The 21358-nt window shown below is 47.0% G+C and overlaps 1 protein-coding gene across 3 annotated transcripts; it reads right to left on the reverse strand.

Annotated features, from left to right (window-relative positions):
- Positions 1–34: 34 nt before the first annotated feature.
- Positions 35–21138, reverse strand: DPP9 (dipeptidyl peptidase 9). 3 transcript variants are annotated; one of them, XM_075736189.1, is made up of 21 exons: positions 20895–21138; positions 18848–18935; positions 15645–15898; positions 12829–12941; positions 11597–11770; positions 11210–11378; positions 10941–11054; positions 10512–10640; positions 9938–9999; positions 9312–9412; positions 7744–7921; positions 6788–6953; positions 6622–6701; positions 4972–5124; positions 4620–4755; positions 3777–3922; positions 3329–3475; positions 3039–3191; positions 2352–2494; positions 1902–2013; positions 35–1399 (listed from the first exon to the last, which is right to left on the reverse strand). In XM_075736189.1, the coding sequence occupies exons 2-21, from the start codon at positions 18901–18903 to the stop codon at positions 1307–1309; spliced, it is 2679 nt and encodes an 892-aa protein (XP_075592304.1). In that variant the 5' UTR covers positions 18904–18935; positions 20895–21138; the 3' UTR covers positions 35–1306. The 3 variants fall into 3 exon arrangements, with proteins under 3 accessions (XP_075592304.1, XP_075592305.1, XP_075592306.1); XM_075736190.1 differs by lacking the exon at positions 20895–21138 and adding an exon at positions 19690–19829; XM_075736191.1 differs by lacking the exon at positions 20895–21138 and adding an exon at positions 19329–19347.
- Positions 21139–21358: the final 220 nt, after the last annotated feature.

Genomic DNA, 21358 nt, shown 5'->3' on the forward strand with positions numbered 1-21358 from the left:
CCACTCCAAAAACAGGCACAAATGCCAGCCAGCGTCTCTTTCCAATATTTTAATGAGTCGCTACATCTTACACTCATAATTATAAAAGAATAAGAATCCATAAAAATATTTTCTTTTCATAATACGCACTTAAAATACTCCAGGGCAAGTCAACGTGGTTCATTTGGGTGGGGTTTTTTTTTTTTCCTTTTCCTTTTTGCCCCTGGCTGAACCCTTGGCTTAAGGGGGGTATGTGCTCCCCTGAGGTGTGATTGCTCAATCCCCCCCTCCCCAGAACTGCAGTTCCTGTTGACCAGGTAAATAAAAACCAGAAGAGAGCATTTGCTGAGTAGATGGGCGAGGGGAACAGTCACTGACCCGCAGAGAACTGAAGCACAGCCAATTTCAGTGCACATCTGAAAGCTCAGGGTGTCGGGGAAGGAGAAGGTGGGATCGGGAGGCAGCACGGAGAACGGAGGGAGGGAGGATTTGCATAAATATCATCCATCTTGTGTTGCAAAAACCTAAATGCTGCTGTAATCTCCGGAGAGATGATCTCTGGTTGTAGCCAGCTGCTTCAGCTGCCGTGCTACCTGTTGGCACAACTCTGCTTGTGAGCGGCCATTAGAGAAAGGTATCAGAGGACGCCGTTACCGACCCCCAGCCACTTCCTCCATCTGCTCTGCAAAATTAAACTGAAAAATAGAAAAGACTAGTGTTGCATGCTTCTGTAGAGCTCTCGTCACATCCCAGGGCTCCACATTGTCGCAGCAGGGCCAGGACACAGCAGCAGCAGCGATCAGATCAGCTCCCCGGGGGATTAACGATAGGTAGTTCTCTCTTCCCTCCCACTCCTGGCTTAAGGCAGCTTGCTGATTCGGCTCTTCTGTTTCCAACACAGGCACTGAGTTCTTGCAGGTAAGAGTCTGGGAACTGCAGAGGCGCAGTGGAAGGGGAAAAGGATGGGAGGAAGAGAGAGATGGACACAAACCTCAGCCTCGGATGACAGACCACTGTCCATTGATTCCCAGGATAGAGGGAGTAGCAGCAAATAAAAAAGCATTAACAGCCAGGCCAGAGGAGAGGAACAGGACGAGCAGCCGAGCAGGGGCAGACCTCCAGCTTGGAAAGTGGAAGAAGGTGGCACTGTCCAAAGGGAAGGTGCCCTCCAGCCTACCCCCTCGCTCGGGGGGGGGACACCCAGCCCGGTCACGGGCACGCAGCCATTTGTGCTCTGGCTGAGGTGGCTGTCGAGGGAGGTGGCGGTGGCAGGGCACAGGAGGGGAAGGTGAGCTGTCAGTGTCCAGTTTCGCGGAGGCTTGTGCTCTCAGAGGTATTCTTGTAGAAAGTGCAGCAGCGTGATTTCATAGTGCTCTCCTGACTCAGGGCACCGAATACTGTGTCTCTCGTTGGGGTAGATCTGTGCAGAAGAGAGACAGGGCAGTTAGCCAGGAGCAGCTCATTCAGCACAGACAACCCTCCCTCACGTCAGCTCTTTTCCCTCAACCCCGTCTCCATCGGGACAAAGAGGTGCCAGGGAACGTCTAGAGCACCAGCTCCCCTCTCATTGCGCTGGCGGTGTTGCTAGTCCACTTGGCGAGTCGGCCACCTCTGCTGCCACCAGCCAAGTGAGACAGCAACAGCTCAGCGGAGAAGGAAAGTTCCAGGCCTGAGGACATGAGCCCTGTTTGCAAATGCTTTTAGAGACAAGTGACATCTGCCAGCACTGAAACAGCCACAGTGCCACCTCCCGGCCAGCTCTTAGAGTCAAACTAGGCATTTACTACCATCTACACTGCAACAAGATGTGGGACCATCTGCCTCCACCTTCTCCCACCTCCAGGACACACAGGTTTTTTTTTTTTTTTCCCCCCTCTTTCCAGATTTAAGGAACCTTCCCACTTCATTCTTGTTCCTCCTACCTGCAGCTGGTAAGGTTTTCCAGCCCGGATTAGCTGTGATACCAGGAAGTTGGTGTGAAAAAAGTGCACGTTTTCATCCAAAAAGCCATGGAGGATCAGCAAACGATTTGGCCTAGAGATGGGATGAGAGACAGGATAAGAAACCACCCAAAAAGCTCTGCAGTAGGTGCAAGCAAAGAGCTGCCAGTTGGCAAGCCAAAACCGAGCAATGGACAGGCTGCCATAATAGTGTAAGACCACGGACATGGTCCTCAACCCCCCCCCGGCAAAGGGGGCTGGGGGTAAAACAGCCCCAGCTCGCTGCAGAAGGCAGCGACCAGGCATGCGAGTTAAAATTAAACGGGATCAGAATCCACCCAGTCTTTGGGATTCAGCAGAAGTGCAACTGGTGGCACCAAGCAGGACCCGGGAGCAGGTTTTTAGCAGATCACTCAGCCCCACGGTACTCACTCGTTGGGAAGCTTTTCTACGTGTAATGCCACAGAGCCAGCCTCGTAACCTTGCTGGTTGTTTTCTGGGATATCCATGTACCGCTCGGTATACCCGGTGTCATATGCCATCCAAACTGTGACAGGAGCACCTGCTATAGCAATCTGTCAAACAAATAGGTGGCAGGAGACAGCCTCAATTATCACGTGCTAAAGAGGAAGGAAAAACAAGCTCTGGACTGATCTGTCACTCAGACCAGAATTATTCTACAGCAAACCCACATAAAATCCAGACTCCTCCTTGTGCTATTCCTCTTATAGTCACGATGGGGCAAATTCCCATGTAAAAGCACTAAAGGCTATCCCTTTTCAAGGGGGACATGCAGAATGATCCAGAAACTATGCTGGGGACTCAGGGAAGGGATTAGGAATAGCTCATCGATTAGCTCATTGGATGCTAGGCTAAGTCCTCCATTTTCAGTCACTGGGGAAGGACCCCATCCCAGAAACTCCATCCTCATCAAGCCTCAGACAGGTACGACCTGTAGGCAGAATGCAGGACTCCAGTTGGGAGCTACAGGCAGGACTGAGGGACATTTTCACCTGTCCATCAGAAACATCAAGCACAAAAGCCAACTCTGTATGCCAAGAGTTACAGAAGCTGAGAAAGCAAAGTGTCCCGAGATGACAGCCCCACATCCAGACGTACCTTGAAGACATTGGGTTTGCAGATAAGACCCATGAGGGAGAGGAAACCCCCATACGACCAGCCATGTATGGCTACCCGACTCAAGTCGATGAACCCGTATTTTTCTGCTACATAATGTAAACCTTCCACCTGGTCCTCTATCTCCACCTGACCCTAAAAGGCAACAAGGAAGCACAACTTAGTGGCTTTCTAAATCTAGAGACAGAAAATACAAGAGCAACACTCACACAGGAAACGTGCAGCCTTAGAAAAGGCAAACGAGCAGAGATTCCGCCACAAAAGTACATTACCATTTGGTTTTTCAGGGCCCCTTCAAATTTGAGTCCTCGCTGGCACGAACCCCTTCCATCAATCACCACCACAGCATAGCCTAGGGATGCTAACGTGTTTAGCCGTAAGTACTTGATTCCTTTGAAGGAGTTATTCACTAGCTGCACCTGCAGGAGAGAAGCAAAGTTTCAGAGCTGAGCAGCTGCCTTTCAGTACCTTCCCTCTGTCTGTTCCGCTGCATAGGATCCTGAACTGGACAGCAGCCACGAACTGAGCTATCAGAGCCATGCAAATCAGACTAAATGCTGGAAAAAATCATCTGAGGTTTGAAGCAGAGGTCAGAACAGAGATCCAGGGCTTAGTGCTAACCAAAACATTAAGCCTTGATGCATGAGTGAGCTACACAGAGCTCTGCCCTGGACAGCAATCCCACGGCCAACACCAGCAGTCAACAATCCGGATTATTACCTGAGGGCCTCCGTACACAAAGAGCACTGTGGGATGCTTCTTCCCAGGCTGGACATCATGAGGTTTGTAGACCATTCCGTAGAGCTCAACATCTGACTGAGTGCGGAAGTGAAAGATCTCAGGTGGGATGTAATCTGGAGGACAACCTGCAGAAGGAATTCAGACACTAGCAACGCAGTAACTGTTGGCCTGGCTCTGCCTCCTACCCTGCCTGAACAAGCTCATTTTGTTCCCAGTCAGGGCTCTTTCAATACCAAACCATACCAAGCCTTCGCAATGCCTCTCAGAGAAGCCTTGCACTGGGAAACACACAGCCTGCAGAGGGCAACAGGCCACACAAAGAGTGAAGGATCACACAGGAAAACATCGGCAGCTAGGTATTGTCAGACAAGGACTCTATGCCACAACAGCAAGATGTGGAAGGTTGAGAAGAGGGATGGGTCAAACGGAGAAGACATTTGCAGGAGGGGTTCAGGTGCTGCTGGGAGCTGTATCTAGAACTTTACAGCCATGGAATGAAGTAGCCACTGTATCCCAGATACTTGCCCCTTCCCTCTTCAGACACATAATGAATAAGAAACACCTAAAATCCCAGCCATGTAAACCCTGCACCCCGGAGCACTGCTTTCACTCAAAGCATGAAATAGTAACATCTTAAAAGCCCATTTACCATTTCCTGGATAAGCCATCCACTAGAGGTATCTCCCCAGCAAGATAATACAATTAATTTTCCCTTAGAATGAAGTTACTTGGGCCATTTCCCTCTCCATCACCTTTGGCTACCACTAGTAGGAAGAGTAATCACAGACATAACCAAACATTGACACATTCTACAGGACTTACTGGCTGCCTCCATCATGCTGGCCCAAAATTTGGGCTGCTTGTGGAGCGGATCATCATCGGGGCCACTGAGCTTGTAGACGTGCACGCAAGGTGGAGTGCTCACACTGCTGTAGTGGCTGATGAACATGTCAAAGTTCTACAGATGGGAGAGAGAAGAGTTAGGGGAACAGAGTCTTTCTTTTCCCACACCTAATCTCCTCCATGCAGTTCTCAGACAAAAGCTCCCACGTCTCAAGCAACCAAGACGGAGCCACCCTCAGGACTCATTATTGGTCATGATTCATTACCATTCCTAGTTAGGATCCCTGTCAGTCAGGAGACGAGGGCGTCTGGTATCCAAGAAACAACAAACCTGGCTCATTGAGCAGCTGTGGGAGAAGCCTGGAGTGGTGAGTCGCACAATTTCTCCAGGAGACTCGTAGCTGACAACGTAGAGGTGGTGCTCCAACGGGGTGTCTTTTGTGCCTTGGAAATACACCAGCTTCGTGGCCTCGTTGACCCAGATCTATGCGGAGAAAAGAGGGCTCAGCCACAGAAGGATGACAACTACAGTTCCTTTCAAACAGCCTGTCCCCAGAGTCAGCTTAAAACACAAACAGACCATGACGGACTGCTCGTGGCATTTGGGACTGTTGATGTGACATGCAGCACTTATGGAGAACTCCATATAGTCCAATGGAGTAACAAAAACTCAGCTTTTCTGAGAGACTCAAAGTGTTTGCTTACTAAGGAGCATAAAAAGTTGGCTGTGTTCCCCGTAGGTGAAACTAGGAAGATTCTGTACTTAAATATGGCACCTTCCTGTAGTATGTCTGGATTATAAGGGTATATGCATATTTCTTCCAGCAATCATGATAATGAATTCCCATCTGTGGAAGGATCAGTCTAATAGCTCTAACAGTACCAACCTTTGACCCACATTAAAATATGTTTTTAATACCCAGATAAAGCTGCTTCTAAAACCACCTGGCCAGCCAAAAATAGAGACCACAGCTTTTAAATACTGCATTGATCCAGCAACAGTAACTGAACTGTTTTCTGCCTTACAGTTTCCAAATGCTGAAGCCCAAATGCTATTTCTGGCTAACCCACAGTTTGAAGACCACTGTGGACAGCAAAGGGAGGAAAAAATATCCAACTCAATTGGCCGGGAAAACCAGGCAGAGCCCTGTGGAGCAACAAATGCACCAAAATAATTGCTGCTAACACAATTGTAGCCATAACACATGCAGGGAAGAGCTATGGCCAAAATCAACAGCATGTACAGTGAGAATCCACATGGGGAAGGACAGCAGGTTAATTGCAGATTGAGGAAAAGCAGCAGAAACTAAATGCATGGAGCTGTAGGCCTTTTAAAAAGCGAGAAGTGAAAATCCAGATTAATTGGAAATGAACAGACAAGGTCTTTATTTTGACAGAAATCACCTGGGAGCATTAAAGATCAGACTCAGTTAATTCCTGAAGCAAAAATGGAACTACGTTTCTACAAGATTAATAAAAATTCATTCCTGGCTATTCTGCAACCAACAACAGATACAGTTTCTCCATATTCTAAATTGCTTTATACTCCCCAGCTGCCTTCCTCCTAAAGGCTCTACTGAGGGATCAGCTGGAGACCAAGAGTTCACTCTAAGCACTAGGACATATTTCCAATTCACCAGTACTCATTGGGGTTAAAATGCTTCAGCAAAGGCAGCAGTCCCAAGGTTCTCCACAAAATAGTTCTTTGTTGCTCTTGAACCTCAGACTTGTGTCCTTTTTTATGGCCTGACTCACTCATGGGATTTACCTAAGGAGCAATCTGAAGTCTGATTAAAAAGGCAATTGGTTGCACTGGACTACAGCACTTCTGGGGAAAGCAGGGGCAGCAATAAAAGACAGAAACAAAATGAACCTTAAGTAGTTCTAGCTGGTCCTAGGCATAACAGAGGGCATAGGCCAGGACGGTGGGCAGACAATGCAGAGCTGTAACACTGCAGGAGAGAATAAAAATAACCACTACCTTCGATCCGTGCCTTGCCAACACCTCCCATTCCCCACCAGTCAGGGCAATCTCCTCTTTGATAGGACATTTGAAATCATCTAGAAGAAATAACACGAGAATAAATCACTGCCTTCCCCAAAAGACAACACGCCAACATGAAATACCGACAAATTGCAGCTCTTACCCTCACTATGGACATATGGCTGTGCCCAGTCATAGCTGCCTTGCTTTAGGACCGCTGTGACTCTGTACAGGTGACAGAAACCTGTTTTGCATTCGTTGGCTCGGATAAAGCAGAGTTCTTCCTCTTCTCCCTCCGGTTGGATGAAAGGATAGAAGATATCATGAACCTGTCAGACAAGGCAAAAGACCCATGAGTGATTAGTACTGAGACAGCAGAGACATAGCCAAGGGAGTCAGTGCTAAACTGCTGGGCTTTCAAAGGAGAGGAGAGGGGGGAGAAATATCTCAGACAAGCAGCTAGTGGGAAAAGGCCATTCCATACTTTCCTATTACCACAAAGAAGCCCACGTGGCTCCCGGCTCTCCATGGCTGCCACCAAAACCAGCACCAGTCTTGCCTCTGAGCTAGACATTTCAGCTACGTGAGTCCCACTAGGTGGCTGCTATTCCAACACCTTAGGAATGCCATGGTGTGAACTTCAGGTCCCTTTGTCACTTTAGTACCAAGATACTTAATCTTAGAGGCTGAAGTTTATTCCCTGTCCCCTATGTCCATTACCTACCTAAAAAACCACAACAAATTCCAGGGATTAGGGTTGCTCTTGTAATAAAAGCTTTAATCTTGAAATAAAATATCCCCAAAAGAATGGCAGTGTTCCACGCAAAAGTGTCAGTGTCCAAAATGCCTGTGTTCACCAAGAATGTTAGCAAGAATTAAATGAACAGCTCCAACTGCAAGGAGATGGCAGGATCCTCATCTCTTCCAGTGCTGACTGCATGAAAGTCCTTCTCATGGCTTTATCAAAGCCCCTGAATTAACACCAAATCTGGCACTACTGAGTAGCAAAGCAGTCTGCTGGAGCATGGACTAAACCGGACACACAGCCAAGAGGAAAATGGTTAACTGTAGGGGAGGAAAGGGCAGCCTGTGTTCTCCTCCCAGCCCTGAGCCTCTTACATTTATCCACACATCAGTGGTTTCTTCATAGATCACAAACGGCTGGACATTTTCTGGCACGGTTTTGGCAAATTCAGCGCGCTGCTCCTCATTTTCTGGGACTGGAATAAAGAGTGCTGGAGGCAAAAGGATTAGCTGCAGCCGCTGCTGAGGTCTGTCAAGGAACATAGCCCAGGCACTGGGGAAAGAAGTTGGAGGTGAACGTCAGTACCACAAAATAGATGTCCCTTTCTGACTCTCAGAACATGCAACCCTTTTTCCCTCCTGCTGGCAGAGGGATTTAGGCATCTGAATGCAAAGGTTTTCTCATCATTGCTGCTTTCTAATCTCCTGGAAGCTTTGCCAACAAACACGTATTGCCAGACATCTCTGGTATTTCACAGGGGTATCGTTCAGACAAGATATCTGACAGATTTGCCAGTGTCTCCTCCAAGGGAGCACTGTTAACAGAACCCTGTCTCCAGAACATAAGTCTTCCTTGGACAGCCCCTCCATCAGGAAGCACTATTTGTTTTCTAGCAAGCTCCTAACAAACTGAAGCGATCGCTCTCAAAGTGATCCATTTGTGGCTTCCTCACTGCGCGCTGCACTAGCAGGGAAAGGCACAGACCTAAGACAACTGCCAAGTGAAGGAGTCGCTTCAGTCTCAGCCTTGTTCCTCTCCAAGGAGAGTCATTTGAAGTGGTGCTGCACTGCAGGCCTCTCAACATGACAAGATGGCAAGCCACCGCTGCATAGTGCGGCTACCCCAAGGCCTGGAAGCGCATCAAGGGAAGTTTCACCATTAAGACAGACTTTCAAAAGAGCAGGTTCTGTCCTAGCATCTCAGTGACTGTGGATTTCATGAACCGATATATTCAGCACATTTAGATAAGCTCTGGTGCAGAACATAAGAACCACCTATGGGATTACCTTCCGCAAAGCTGTGTGAATTTAGTTTCCAGAGCAGAAAATTAATGATGAGTTACAGAATGCAATCTTCAAAGACAGCTAAGTCACCTTAACTTGATCTGGACAGAAACTAGTTAACCGTCAAGCAAGCTTTTGAGAGGAAAAAAATTAAAGCTTTAAAGTTTCAAACCAATCAGATTGGTATGAATTCTGCAACTCTTCAGGCAATGCTGGCCAGCACAAGACTGTCCATCACATTTTGGAGTGCCATGCAAACTGACCGCTCTCCCATGAAACATTTGGCATTGATCATAAACCAGACCAATGAGCAATGATAAAGTTGCTTACAGCGCATTCTTATTTTCAGCAGAAAGCATATTGTACTTGTGTTAAACATTTTAAACTCAAAAGAATTCCCTAGGAGTGCCCGCTTAATGTATCAACATCATTTAACTTTGTGGTTGCAGCTCTGACTTAAACCCCACAGCTTGTCACTCTGGTCTACATTTGATTAATTCCTACTTTTAGGAATTATAACACTGAAGAAGCCAAATACTCATGGTGCCATTTGTGGCACTCATGGCTTTAAAACCAGGTCATGCCTACAATAAACATAGTTCAGCCAGGGAAGCCCTTGGGAGCATTAGTTTGGAAGAAAAAAAACCAAACTTATGTACTATTTGCCATCTCGGGTCCATCCGGCACGGGCAATATACTCCACAGTCGGAAACAACGCAGCAAATGGTTGCACCAGCTCCTTGTCCTGAGCACACAGGATCTGCAGCAAAAGGAAGGTCCAATATCAGATCAGACTGTTACCAGACCTCCTCACCTCCTCCTATGGAAGCTCAGCGGAATGGGGGAATAAGGAAGTTTAACAACTATTGGCATCAGCAAGGATCAGGCCAGGAGAAGCAAGGCTTTCTACAAATGGCAGGAAGGAAGGGGAAAAACAAGCTTCAAAGCAAAATTATTTTAGTATCCAGCCAGGGACTGAAGCCCAGGATTAGACTGGGCTTCAACCTTCCTGCTCTGCTCTTGGCAACGTAGTATACCAGGCTAACACTACTTCTCACTTCCCTCCCCTCGCCCAGCTGCCTCTTACCAGAACAATATTCTTCATCATTTTAAAGTTTTTTCTCTTTTTTTGGATAAACACATTATAGAACTGGGTGTTACAAGAAGATGGAAACAAAGGCTAGCGCTATCTAGGCTTTCTTAGTGACCTTGCCTGAACTCTGGGAAGCTTCAGAAGCAGTCAGCCCTCCTGTGCAATATGCCATCCTGAGCTGTTATCACTTACCTTACCCTTGCTGTCTGTTTTAAACTCTGCCAGTTTTAATGTAATCTTGGGGTTTTTGCTGCCTGCAGAAGAGGAGTGAAAGAATACCAAGATCACCAACTTGAACACTCCATGGTTATACACGATACAGCTTCTAGAGAAGAACTGACCCTTGTCCTACTAAAATGGCTGTGCGTGAATGTACAAATATCAATTTGTGTACGTGAGCAAACACCACTGTAAGCACAAGAGTCATTTTGGGTATGGGAAAAGTTTGCTTTTGCCTTGCCTAGTTGGCTGTACATGCTCTCAAGAGGAAGAAGAAAGGAGGGATTCAAAAATGTATTCCACAATATGCCACCAAATATATTCCATTTTCTCAGCAATCCTTTCATTTTCACTGAACTTTAAATCTCCTTCCTTTCTTGCAGTAGATTTTGGGCTCAGAGACTCAATTAGGCCTCGACATTTACAACCAGCTTCGACATCCTAGTAAGTGCCTAGATTAATCATGCAAAGTTTACAGCACAAATTCCACTGCTGCTGCCAGCAGGAGTCAAGAGTTGCATTAGCAGCCCTGCGGTATTTCGCTTACCTGTTCTGGGGTACCGATAGGAGTCTGTTTTTCTCTCCTCCAAGGCAGGTGAAGGAACATGAATTATCTCCACCTCTGACTCATCCACTTCCTCATACAAGATCCGCAGTGTTTTTAAATCCTCTGAACCTAGGAACAGATAGCAAGCATGTTTGCTACAGTGTTTTCCAGCTGCTTCTGACTTGCCTGGAGCACTGCGGCAGTACACTGTGGTGCAGAGTGCACATCTCCTGTATAGCTACAGCTCCTCGTGGCCACCTGCAAATACTCTTCAGAGCACAATTACAATCCCTCTGTGTTTTGTTCTTTCAAGTGGCCTCCCCAGAAACAGACCAAGCCCAGGCCAAAGCAAAACTTTGCTCAAAATATCATTCATAGCAGCGGCCGACAGCAGTTACAATGTCAGAATTTGATAAGCAGAACACCGACCTTCTGTGGAAGCTGTGGGACACCACCAATAGCCCGTGAACCGATCAAACTCCTCCTGAATGACAAAAGTGGCTACACCAGCAGACTTGGGGTCATCAAGAACATTGGATAAGCCTGGAGAGGAACAAAGAGAGACTGCATTTACATCTCCTTGGAAAAAGCCGATCCAAAAGAAGAACATACTTGTAAGAGATAAGCCATGAAGACATGAGCCCTTCTAGCCCGAATTTGTCAGAAGGAATTTCCTTTTGAATCCAGCAAGAAGTTACCTTTATGGCAGTATGTCATCCGCTTCTCCTCTCCCGTCTCAATATTTGCTACCCACAGATCATTGTTATTAATGAATGAAAAGAAGGCAGGGTCAGCAGGGCAGATCTTGGGATCCATTCGTGGCCCTGTGCACTGAGTCTTGATCTCCAGAGGCTTCATTGGAGACACCTACAGCAACACACACACCAACGGCTCTGTACTAAATCAGCTTCCAGCTTCAGATTTAAAGGCCTAAGCCACAGATACAATACAGCCCACGAAACAAGGGCAAAAGTAGCCCTGACAGGACACAAGAGGAGTGACCATAAACTAGCCATGCAGCCATCTCCAACCAAAACCATTAAGTTCACTTCAGGTGATATTCACAAAATTGCTAGCAGACTCACCATGAAACCATTCTTGCCCCCATCTCGACAATGAAAGAGGCTGTTGCTGGCCTGGAAGAGGAACAGGCCGCTCTCACTGTGGAAATCATAAGATGTTATACCAAAGACACCAAGTCGTTTGCGTTCCCTCAAGAGCTCCTCTTCTCTAGAATACATCCCGTGATGAGGGGTTGCCTAGTATTGAAGGAAAGGAAAATCTGAAAGAATCTGCAAGGAAAGAGACTTTCACAGAACAGGAATGCTGCAAGACTGGCACTAGCTAGTCTGTGAATGCTCAAAATATGATATACCACCCAAAACCCATGAGCAGTCTTATTGTACAGGTCCATAACTACTGTACTCTAGGCCACAGGTGTGGCCCAGGAGGACTAAACCAACCTCATGCCCCAAAGTTCCCTGTACATAAGAGGACTGAATTGAAAAATCCATCATTTCTGCAGTTGGCTCTTCAGCATGAACTGAGGACAGCTGCACTTGCTCTGCTTATGCAAATCAGATGTAACCAATTAACTTAATGACATTATCTACAGCCTTCACAAACAGTTTCCATGTCAGACACTGCAAACAAAAGCTCTTCCGGGGATCTTGAATTACCCTGAAGGGGACTAGCATTCCAAATGGGGTCAAGACAGCTAAATTCCACCAGGAACCTTTTCAACAGAGAAGACAAACACCCTCCACTCTCCTCTTCATCAATGCTGTCAGTGACAAAGGACATTAAAATACTGAAATCAGGGAGGAGAAAATTTACCTCCTTTCTGGTTCACTCGCAATAGAACGTAGGGCAGAAGCAGCAGTTTAAATTCAACTTTCCTGACTTTCTTAAAAGCAGGAAAGATGACAGACAGGCATTTTGCAGAGCACATCAATGAGCACAGCGAGAGCCCAGACAAGATACCCAGAAGAAAGACGCACTGTCCTGATAGCTTATAGTCCAAGGGAGACTACATGCTAGTTTAGAGTCCTCTTTGCTAGGTCAGCCCTTTGCTTGTCACATCAACTGCTGTTTCATACTCACTGCCAGCTTCATTGCACACACAAATGACTCTCTTATATTATGAAGCAAAGCAACTCTCAATACAACATTCCTACCAATACCATTCTCCATGTCTTATATGCTGCCACGTTATTATCTCTGCTGCTCAGTGGAGTAGTAACCGCTACACCAGCCCCACAACACCAGCCAGTTCTCGCAAGCACTGTCAACCCAGGCTCTTCACGCTTTGGCTTACCTGAAAGTGATCCAGCATCTGCTTCCACGACAAGAGTAGCAAGGCCTCCTTCCGTACCTTTTTGGGAATCTCTGAGTAAAGAAGGGAATTCTCTCGGCTACCATATGGCATTCCTATTAGGCAGAAAAAAACCATCATCCTACTTAAGATTAGTTAGCCAGGACAAAGAGGACCAAGAGCAAATTGAAGGGGAAAAAAAAAAAAAGTCTGATAACAGAGGGGTTGGGGCTGTCCAGAGGCTTTTACCAGCTGTCAATTCAATCACAAAATACCTAAATTATTTAAATTTAGATATTCATTGATTTAGAAATTTCCCCAAGCAAGACTTAACACTAACCAACCTTTTCAGAATTAGTTACGTCCAACTTTCCTCTCTGTGGACTGTTCAACCCACGCCCTAGATCCACTCTAAAAAAGCCACTCCCTGAATGGGTGACTCAACATTACTCTCCACATTTCTCAGCCAGAAATGTGCTACAGGGACCTCATTCAGGCCAACACACCAGCCTGCAAGACAGGAAGAAAAAGCTTGCAAGCTCTAGAGACCCCATTCAAATATGAAACAGTACACTACATAGTTAAAATACCTTGCCATTTTACATAAGCCTTTGACTGTGGTTATCAAAATAAGCTGTTGGCCTTCATCCAATTTCCAAAACGACCACGAAAAATAAAATATCCTGACACATGATCAAAGACTATGAACTTGCCCTCTACATGTGCTGTAGAGACTCCCCAGATCAGAATTTCACATAGGGAAATATGTCTACTCTGCACATGTTCTGGGCAGAAGAGAAAGATTTCGTAGCTGGTTAACCCAGCAGTATGGTTACTTAAAATTAAAACTAAAATATTAATAAGTGCTCAGGAAGCAAAGCAATATGTGAGCATATAATCCTCAGAGATACAGAAACACCAAAATGCTGAGCATGTGGTGTTTAATATAAGCAGCATCTGCCATGATACAACATAAAATTCTATGGGGAAAGCCCAGGAATTATTTAAGATGTCCAAACAGAAAAAAATGGAGATAGGAACAAATTACTATATATACACACACATTTGACACTCATACGACTGTGACCTGGACTTCCTTTCTCCTTATTATATTAGTACTTTCTACACTGACCTCAGGCTGACTACAATCAATCAGGATTTACAAGAAAAATATTGCCTTCCTCCCCAAAAGACATTATACTTTGCTCACCAGTGAAGAATTCAACTTCAACAGCAAAGTTCTTCAGAATTCTTTATCCTACTCCTTGGCATACAGTCACTAACAGCATTCACATAACTTGAAAACGTTATTTAACATTGGGGCAGGAACAGCACGCTGATGTAAAACACTTAGAACCCATTTCAACAGTTCATGCGTATTTAATAGCACACAGTAAGCAACTCAGAAGATGCTCATTATGGCAACAGAAAGAATCAGCGATTACCCTTTATTAGGAACATCTGAGGAGAAGTACCCCAGTATTACCTGGCAGATACTGATTTTAAATGCCGGATCAATCTGCTCTATGCCCTGTATGTTTCCTTAAGGAAGAAAACACTGAAAACACATTTCGTGTATCTTCATTCCTGGTTCTGGCTCTTGTAACAGTCACACCCATGCAGAGCACCAACCAGCTGGTAGCTGGTCTGGTTGCCGTTCCATACAGCAGAACAACTTTTTTTTCTAAATTAGCCACTTAGACCCATAGTTCTTTAGTCATCTAGATCAAAAACTGTACCAATGTCAACTTGGCCTTGAAATACATTCAGCTTTAAATCAAGTCTCACTGTTCAGACTCAACAAGAAAAATAAGCTAACTCTGGATACTACCCTTCATAGTAGCAGTTGTGTCATAAGAATGTATGAGGAACTATTAACAAATGAAGTCACTGACACGCAGGAGCTGCTTGATGACAAAACAAATTAGTCCCTCAAATCCAGCATCCTATGTCCTACAGTGATCTACACTCGACAACTCAAAAAAAAAGACAAAAAAATAGCAGGGTCACTTCAGGAAAGAAGTTGCTCTACAGAGTTGCACATCAGGCAATTTCTTTACTGGCCCAGTAATGATCAGCTCATGCCCCAAAGCATAACAAACTCTTTACAGTCTATAAAGCTTCCCATGTTACCAGCCACAAAATTATCCAGGTGCTAAAATCCAGCCACTCTGTCACTAATTACTTTGTGGCTCCAACTATAATGAGGGACCTGTACAGCACAGCATTCTGCTGTCTTCCAATCCTACTGTGAGGAAGAGGATATTTCCCTGTGAATATCATTAGTAGTTCATTTCCCCCCCCTACTCTTGAAAGCATTCTACCTACACAGTACCTAATAAAGCACCACCCTGCCATTAATACCTAGAACTCACAACATACAGTTTGTAATTACTGACAGCAAATTCCTTGGAAAATCAGTCTGGTTGATCAATCAAGTAAATCCCATTTCGCCTAAACTACAGAGGCGCAAGATAGTCCTGAGTTTGAGGAACTCCTCTTGCCTCATCACCTGGACTGGCCTAGGTCGCAAAAGGACACCGCATTCATACCTCTGTCATGAGGTAGGTCTGCCTGGCCAACTCTTCCCCGTGTCACTAAGCAGAAAGGCTGTGGTTAAAGGGCTTGTCTGGGACTGGAGAGGTCTCTGCTGAGTTCCAGCTTTGCTATAGATTGAGCGTACAAACCTTGAGCAATGTTACTTCATCTCAGTTCCCCCAGCTCATAAACGGAGATACCTCCCATCCTTTTCCTCGCCTGTTTAGATTGGAAGCTCTCCTGTAACATATTCACACCTGGCGTCTGGCATGCTGGCTTACCCAGGTAATAAAGACGATGAGAGTGCGGGCTGGACTCTTCTGTTTTCCGGACAAACTGGAAATCATGGGGAGCTTTGTTCACTATCATGCCCGAATACTTCCTGCTGCTGTGAATAATGTCACGCAGGCCATCCCAAGAATGCTTTTGCACCTGGAATTGGGAAGGCACATCCTCCATCTCGACCACTTCAGAGCTGTCTGATAGCGTGTCCACTGCAGTCATCCTCTCTTCCCCTTCAGAACTGGACAAAAAACTGAGGGAGCAGTTGAGGGAGAAAATTAAGCCTTAAAATCAAGCAGGTACATTTTGTTGCTTAGAGAAAGCTCTAAGCACGCAACAAGCTTAAGAGAGCAGGCACTCAAACAGGCACACAAATCCAAGGATTCTCTGCACTCAAAGATTACATTTTAAACATACATCGACATATCGAAAGGAGAAGTCCATATCCCATTCCATATCGAGTCCTGTAAATGAAGATATTAACTTCAGAAAATTCACTCTCCCAGGACTGGTTCTAGAAATAAGCTGTTAAATGAAGTACAAACAGCAGATTCTGGTGCAGAAAATAATCAGCTTGACTCAAAAGAAAACCACCCCAGGAATTTGGATGGATAAGTCATCAAAGCTATGACCTATCGTAAAGGCACATAAAGTTCTGCCCTGGAAGACCACAAAAGCGAAGCCCCCCCTTTCCTGCCCTACAGGAAAGCCTGTTCATCACTTAGAGAGAGAGGTTTAAGCCCAAGCACAGCACCTCACTTACCTGAAGAGCTATTGCAGCCAGGAATGAAGTAGGAGAGATGGCAAACCAGGAAAACAGCACAATTGTCTTTGCTAACAGAAAGAAGACGGCAGTAACAGACCCTGGATGTATCCTGCGAAACGTGGCATGCATTCCTCGTACATTTCTGAGCTAGCAGTTATTGAACGAGAATCTACAGAAAACGCCTCCACATGCAACTACAGCAAATGTTAATTTGAGGAGAGGTGGACTAACAGACTTGCCCAAGGTCAATGATGTAATCTATTGCAAAGCAGGAATGAGCCTAGGACTAGGGAAACCAGTTTCTGTCACTCCATTGAAGAACCTCCCTCCATGAGGACATTTTAGTTGGTTTGGGGGTATCTGGAAGAATGTTACAAAGAATTTCAGAAGAACTTCAGTTTACTGAAAAATTAGGCTGGAGAAGTTTGCTCCAAGGAGACAGAATCGCTACTTTTGACACAGATTCAAGAGGGCAAAACAGTGACTAAGGATCACACCAAAAAAAGCCTTGTCCTCAGCAGTCCCAAGATTTACATTTTCAAATGAGATGTTTCTTGAATGCCACCTGTCATTTGGGGTGGTGACCTGCATTCTGACAGGAGAGCAGCTTCTGAGATGAAGGATTAAGCGAGAATTACACATAAACCAAATCTTGAAGACTTCAGCCTCGGTAAGATGCACAAGGAGTTCTTTCCCAGCAGAGAAAAATCAGACGAAAGGAGAAGGATGGTTATTTATATCACCACAAGAAAACACTTGCCTCTGCCCATTTTCTACATTGAGTATTTTTCAGGAGAAGCCTGAGTGTTCCTTGAGGATTCCTCACCAGCTTGCACCTTCTAACAAACTCTGGAAAAGGAAGTTCTCACCTAGTTTGACATCTTAGGCAATTACAGCAGGAAACGAGCAAACCTAAACCAAAGTACATCTGGATTTCCTTAAACTACAGGCACATGGTACAAGGGCTGTAAATATAACCCTATCTTCAAATTGCTAAGCCCCTAAATTGTACAAAATGTGTGAATAACTACACAAGAACAAGCTCCTGAAATAAATCTGTAGGTACTCCTGGTACGTACTGCCCAGCAGTAAATCCACAGCTTGAAAACGAATAAAGAAGAGTATTTTCCAATCAAAGCCAGGCAGGAAGCCCAAGTGAAACCACAAAAGAGAACGTGACGGGATGTTCTAAGACTGCGAGAGCATCTGTGGCCTCTACTGCCTATATCCAGGGTCTCCATTACGGCAACTAAAATCACATCTGAAGGCAGAAGTGTTGCCTATCAGAAACACATGACAGGAAGCCCACAAAACCCTATAAACTGAGTACAATTCTCTCAACCCAATGCTACTGCAAGTCAAGTCAATTAAAATAATCTGGCTTTGGCTCAAGATGCCTGACCCTTAGGTTACGCTCACCCGGGCTGACTCCTCAACAAGGGAAAGTTGCACCTTTAAGGGCTCCAAAGAGTCCACAAATGTAATACTGGCAACTGTTCCAAACTGAACTGGAGGCTGGAGTCCCTTCCAAACTATATCGACATGATTTTACACTAGGGAAGTAAAAGACACAACTTTTAGCTTGGTACTGTTCTCATCCTGGTGATTTTGACACTAAAACAGAGCAGTGTAGTGGGATAAGCAAAGCAGCCATCACACCAAGTTATGTGAAAGTGTTGGGAAACATCACTATCATAGCTGGAGCGTGGCAGAGTCTCAGGAAGCTTAGGTCCTGACACCATACAGAGTAAAAAGAAAACCAATTGCTTCATCCATTGCTACAGTTTGGCCAAAACGTAGCAAGTATTTGGCAACATCACATACAAGTATAAGGAGTAATTTACCTAACTGAAATCGCAGAGTGAATTTTGGGATTAAATTATTCAAAGGTGAGTTGGATCAGGACACCAATTTTATTCTTAGATGGTCTTGAAACTTTGGCATCAGTATAGCGCATCTGAGATTTACACCTTACTGGGAAAACACTGTCCTTTACAGTCCTCACGCGGAGGCATTGCTTTAGATGACTCAGTGTTGTTGCAGAAGCACTGCTAATCCCACTCCCAAAAACATCTAGCTATCCCTTGGAGATCTTTTTCATGCTTTTTCTACCCTGCCTGGCCGGGTTAGATGGATCAGGCACACATTCACCAAGCCCTCCCTTCAGGGGAAATGCTTTCCTCTGGAGACAACAAGCGAGCACAGGTGGGACATCAGCACAGGAAAAAAAAGTTGTAAAGCTTAGAATTGGAAGTCAGTGAAACAAGTTATCTTCCTGAGTCACTTCCTGACCCACACATGCTGACACAGAGCTCCCCGGGGAGAATTATATACTTGGGATTCTTCAGAAACCTCATTCCCTCTAAGAAGTGCTTGTTGATCTGTCCCACACAACCTAAAGGTCAGTAAAGGCCCTGGAGTAACCAGGACACATACCTTCTCCAACTTCCTGCAGTCTCGTTTTCCAGACGAACCCTCTTTATCTTCTGCATTAACTACTCGGAAAGCTGGGCAGGACAGGAAACTAGGAAGGAAGAGGAAAAAAGCAAATTTCATATAACTGCAGTTTCTCCTGACATAGGAATAAGGCTGTATAAAAGCATCCTCCATAGGTCACATTTCCAACTGAGCGCGGAGGCACAAACAAAAATCCTTGGTTTGCATTTTACAGTCCAAATTGTTCTGCCATCACAAGCTGGATATTAACAACACAGATAAATCTGAGAGAGATTTCTTCACCTGAACAATGGGACTCTGAACTCTGTGCCCTGTCTCTTTCTTTCCTAAAAATTTCTTCTTAAAATCTGAGAATCCTCAGTACTGACCCTTCCTTTCATTCCCCTCCCAAAATCTTTACATTCTGTGAAGTATGAGCTACTAAGAACTGAGGAAACAGAGGTCTGGTCCATACACTTACATGCAAGAGTCAAACAAAGGACAGCAGAAGGAGCCAGACAGAGGGTCAGCAGCCCCACTACCAACAGCGTCACAGTCCCACCTGGGACATAAAAAACACATTTGTCTTCCAAGCCAGACTGCTGCTTCCCTCTGCCTCAGCCTGGTACAACGGAGGAACCCTGGCTCACCACACAAACCCATTTTCCGGGAGCATAAGAAGGCGCTACCTTCACTATCGTCCTCTCTACCCAAGTACAAAGATCTTTGTCTCCTCTTCAAGAGAGCTCTGAATCAGAGACACACCCGAGACCTGCCACTATCTTTTGCTGAGGGCCCTGGTCTGCCCAAACAGCCATTTCTCCACCAAAAATCGCACTCACGGAGGATCAGGAGAGACAAAGCATCGCAAAGAAGTGCCAGCAGCAAAGTTCCCAAACTATAGAGGAGAACAGAGAGGGATGAAGCAGCAGCATCCAGTAATTTAAGGGCAATTTTTGATGCAAGGACGAAGGGTAACAGGAGCGATGCCCAGGAATGCTGAGTAACCTGGTCTGATCTCACAGCTGACCCTGCTTTGAGCAGGGGGTTGGACTAGAGACTTCCCGAGGTCCCTTCCCATCTCAGTTATTCTGTGATTTTAACGATTCAGAGGAACATCTCACCCTCATCCCACCCGCCATAGCTCACACAGAGAAAAGAAACAATAACATCCTCTGATGCTGAACCCAGAGAGAAAGAAACTGAACAAAACAGACATGAGAGATCAAAAACCTGGCATGAATCATGATACTCATTTGTCAGCGAGACCCTGAGGGGCCTTCTGGTGAATTCAGGAAGAGCCAGAGCAACACAGTCACCTAGAGAAGCCCTTACAAACGTGTCCCTGTCACGGCCGGGAGCTTTAAGACTTCCTTCACCAAAAAATAAAAGCAACCGAGGGTGGAATAAACCGGTGGGGATTTCTTTACAGAGGGAGAAGCTCTGGCAAAGGCTGCCAGCAGCCCGTGTCCATCTCTGCACCATGAGGGGGGCTGGAAGCCCTGACAGGGAGCTCCTGCCCTCGCTGGGGAGGGAAGGCCGGGCCAGGGGTCAGCAGGAGAGGGGGGAGCCCCGGGGACACCCCCCCCCCCCATCTCCCTCCGCTTTGCCTGTGGAAAAAGAGGAGCGAGCAGCTTCTCACCTGCCCGGGTAGAGCAGAGGCTGCTGGGGGGGAGCAAACCCCCCCCCCCCCCCCCCCCAGGCCAGGCGTGCGGCCCCATCACCCCGCCCCGGGGGGACACGCTGGGGGCACTGAAACACAACCCACCCCCTCAGGGCCGGGCCGCCCCCCCGCACCCGGAGGGCAAACCGTGGCACAACACACACCGCCCCCCCAACCCCCCCAGGACAAGGGGTGGCCGCCCCCCCACCCCGGGGGGGAACACGAGTCACGGGGGGGGTGGGGGCACATACAGACCCCCCAGCCCCGGGGGAGGGCAAACACTCCTTCCGCCTCCCCCAGCCGAGCCCTGCCCGCCGCGGAGCCCCCAGCCCGCCGGTCCCAGGGAACACCCCTCCCCTCCCCTCCCCTCCCCTCCTCACTCACCCCGGGGCGCGGCGACCTCCCCCTGACGGGCCGGGGGGGGGGGAGGGAGGGAGGGGGGGGCGGCTCCTCTGCCGGAGGGCGGGGGGGGGGGGCGGCGGCGGCGGCTCCGTCACTCCGGCTCCATGTCCCGGACACTGGGCAGCCCCGGAAACGGGGGAAGGGGGGGGGGGGGATGCGGGGGGGGGGTGCGGCGGCCTGCCACAGCGCGACCTTTCACCCGGCGGCGGAAGTGGCGGGAGCGCGCGGGGCGGGATGGCGGGAGCGCGAGGAGAGGGGAAAGTACCAACTCATGGGGGTGGGGGAGGAACCACTGCGTGGGGGGGGGGACACGCTTGCGAGAGGACCGAACTATTCTCCCTAGTAGGGGGGGTAGAGAGACAATTGAGGCTGACGGAGGGTAAGAAAAGCCCAAAGAGAACATTCTTTCCCCACGCAGCCTTCGAGAAGGGCCCCTAGTTCAGCAT

This window comes from Balearica regulorum, chromosome 26 (assembly GCF_011004875.1).
Source record: "Balearica regulorum gibbericeps isolate bBalReg1 chromosome 26, bBalReg1.pri, whole genome shotgun sequence".
Lineage (NCBI taxonomy): Eukaryota > Metazoa > Chordata > Aves > Gruiformes > Gruidae > Balearica > Balearica regulorum.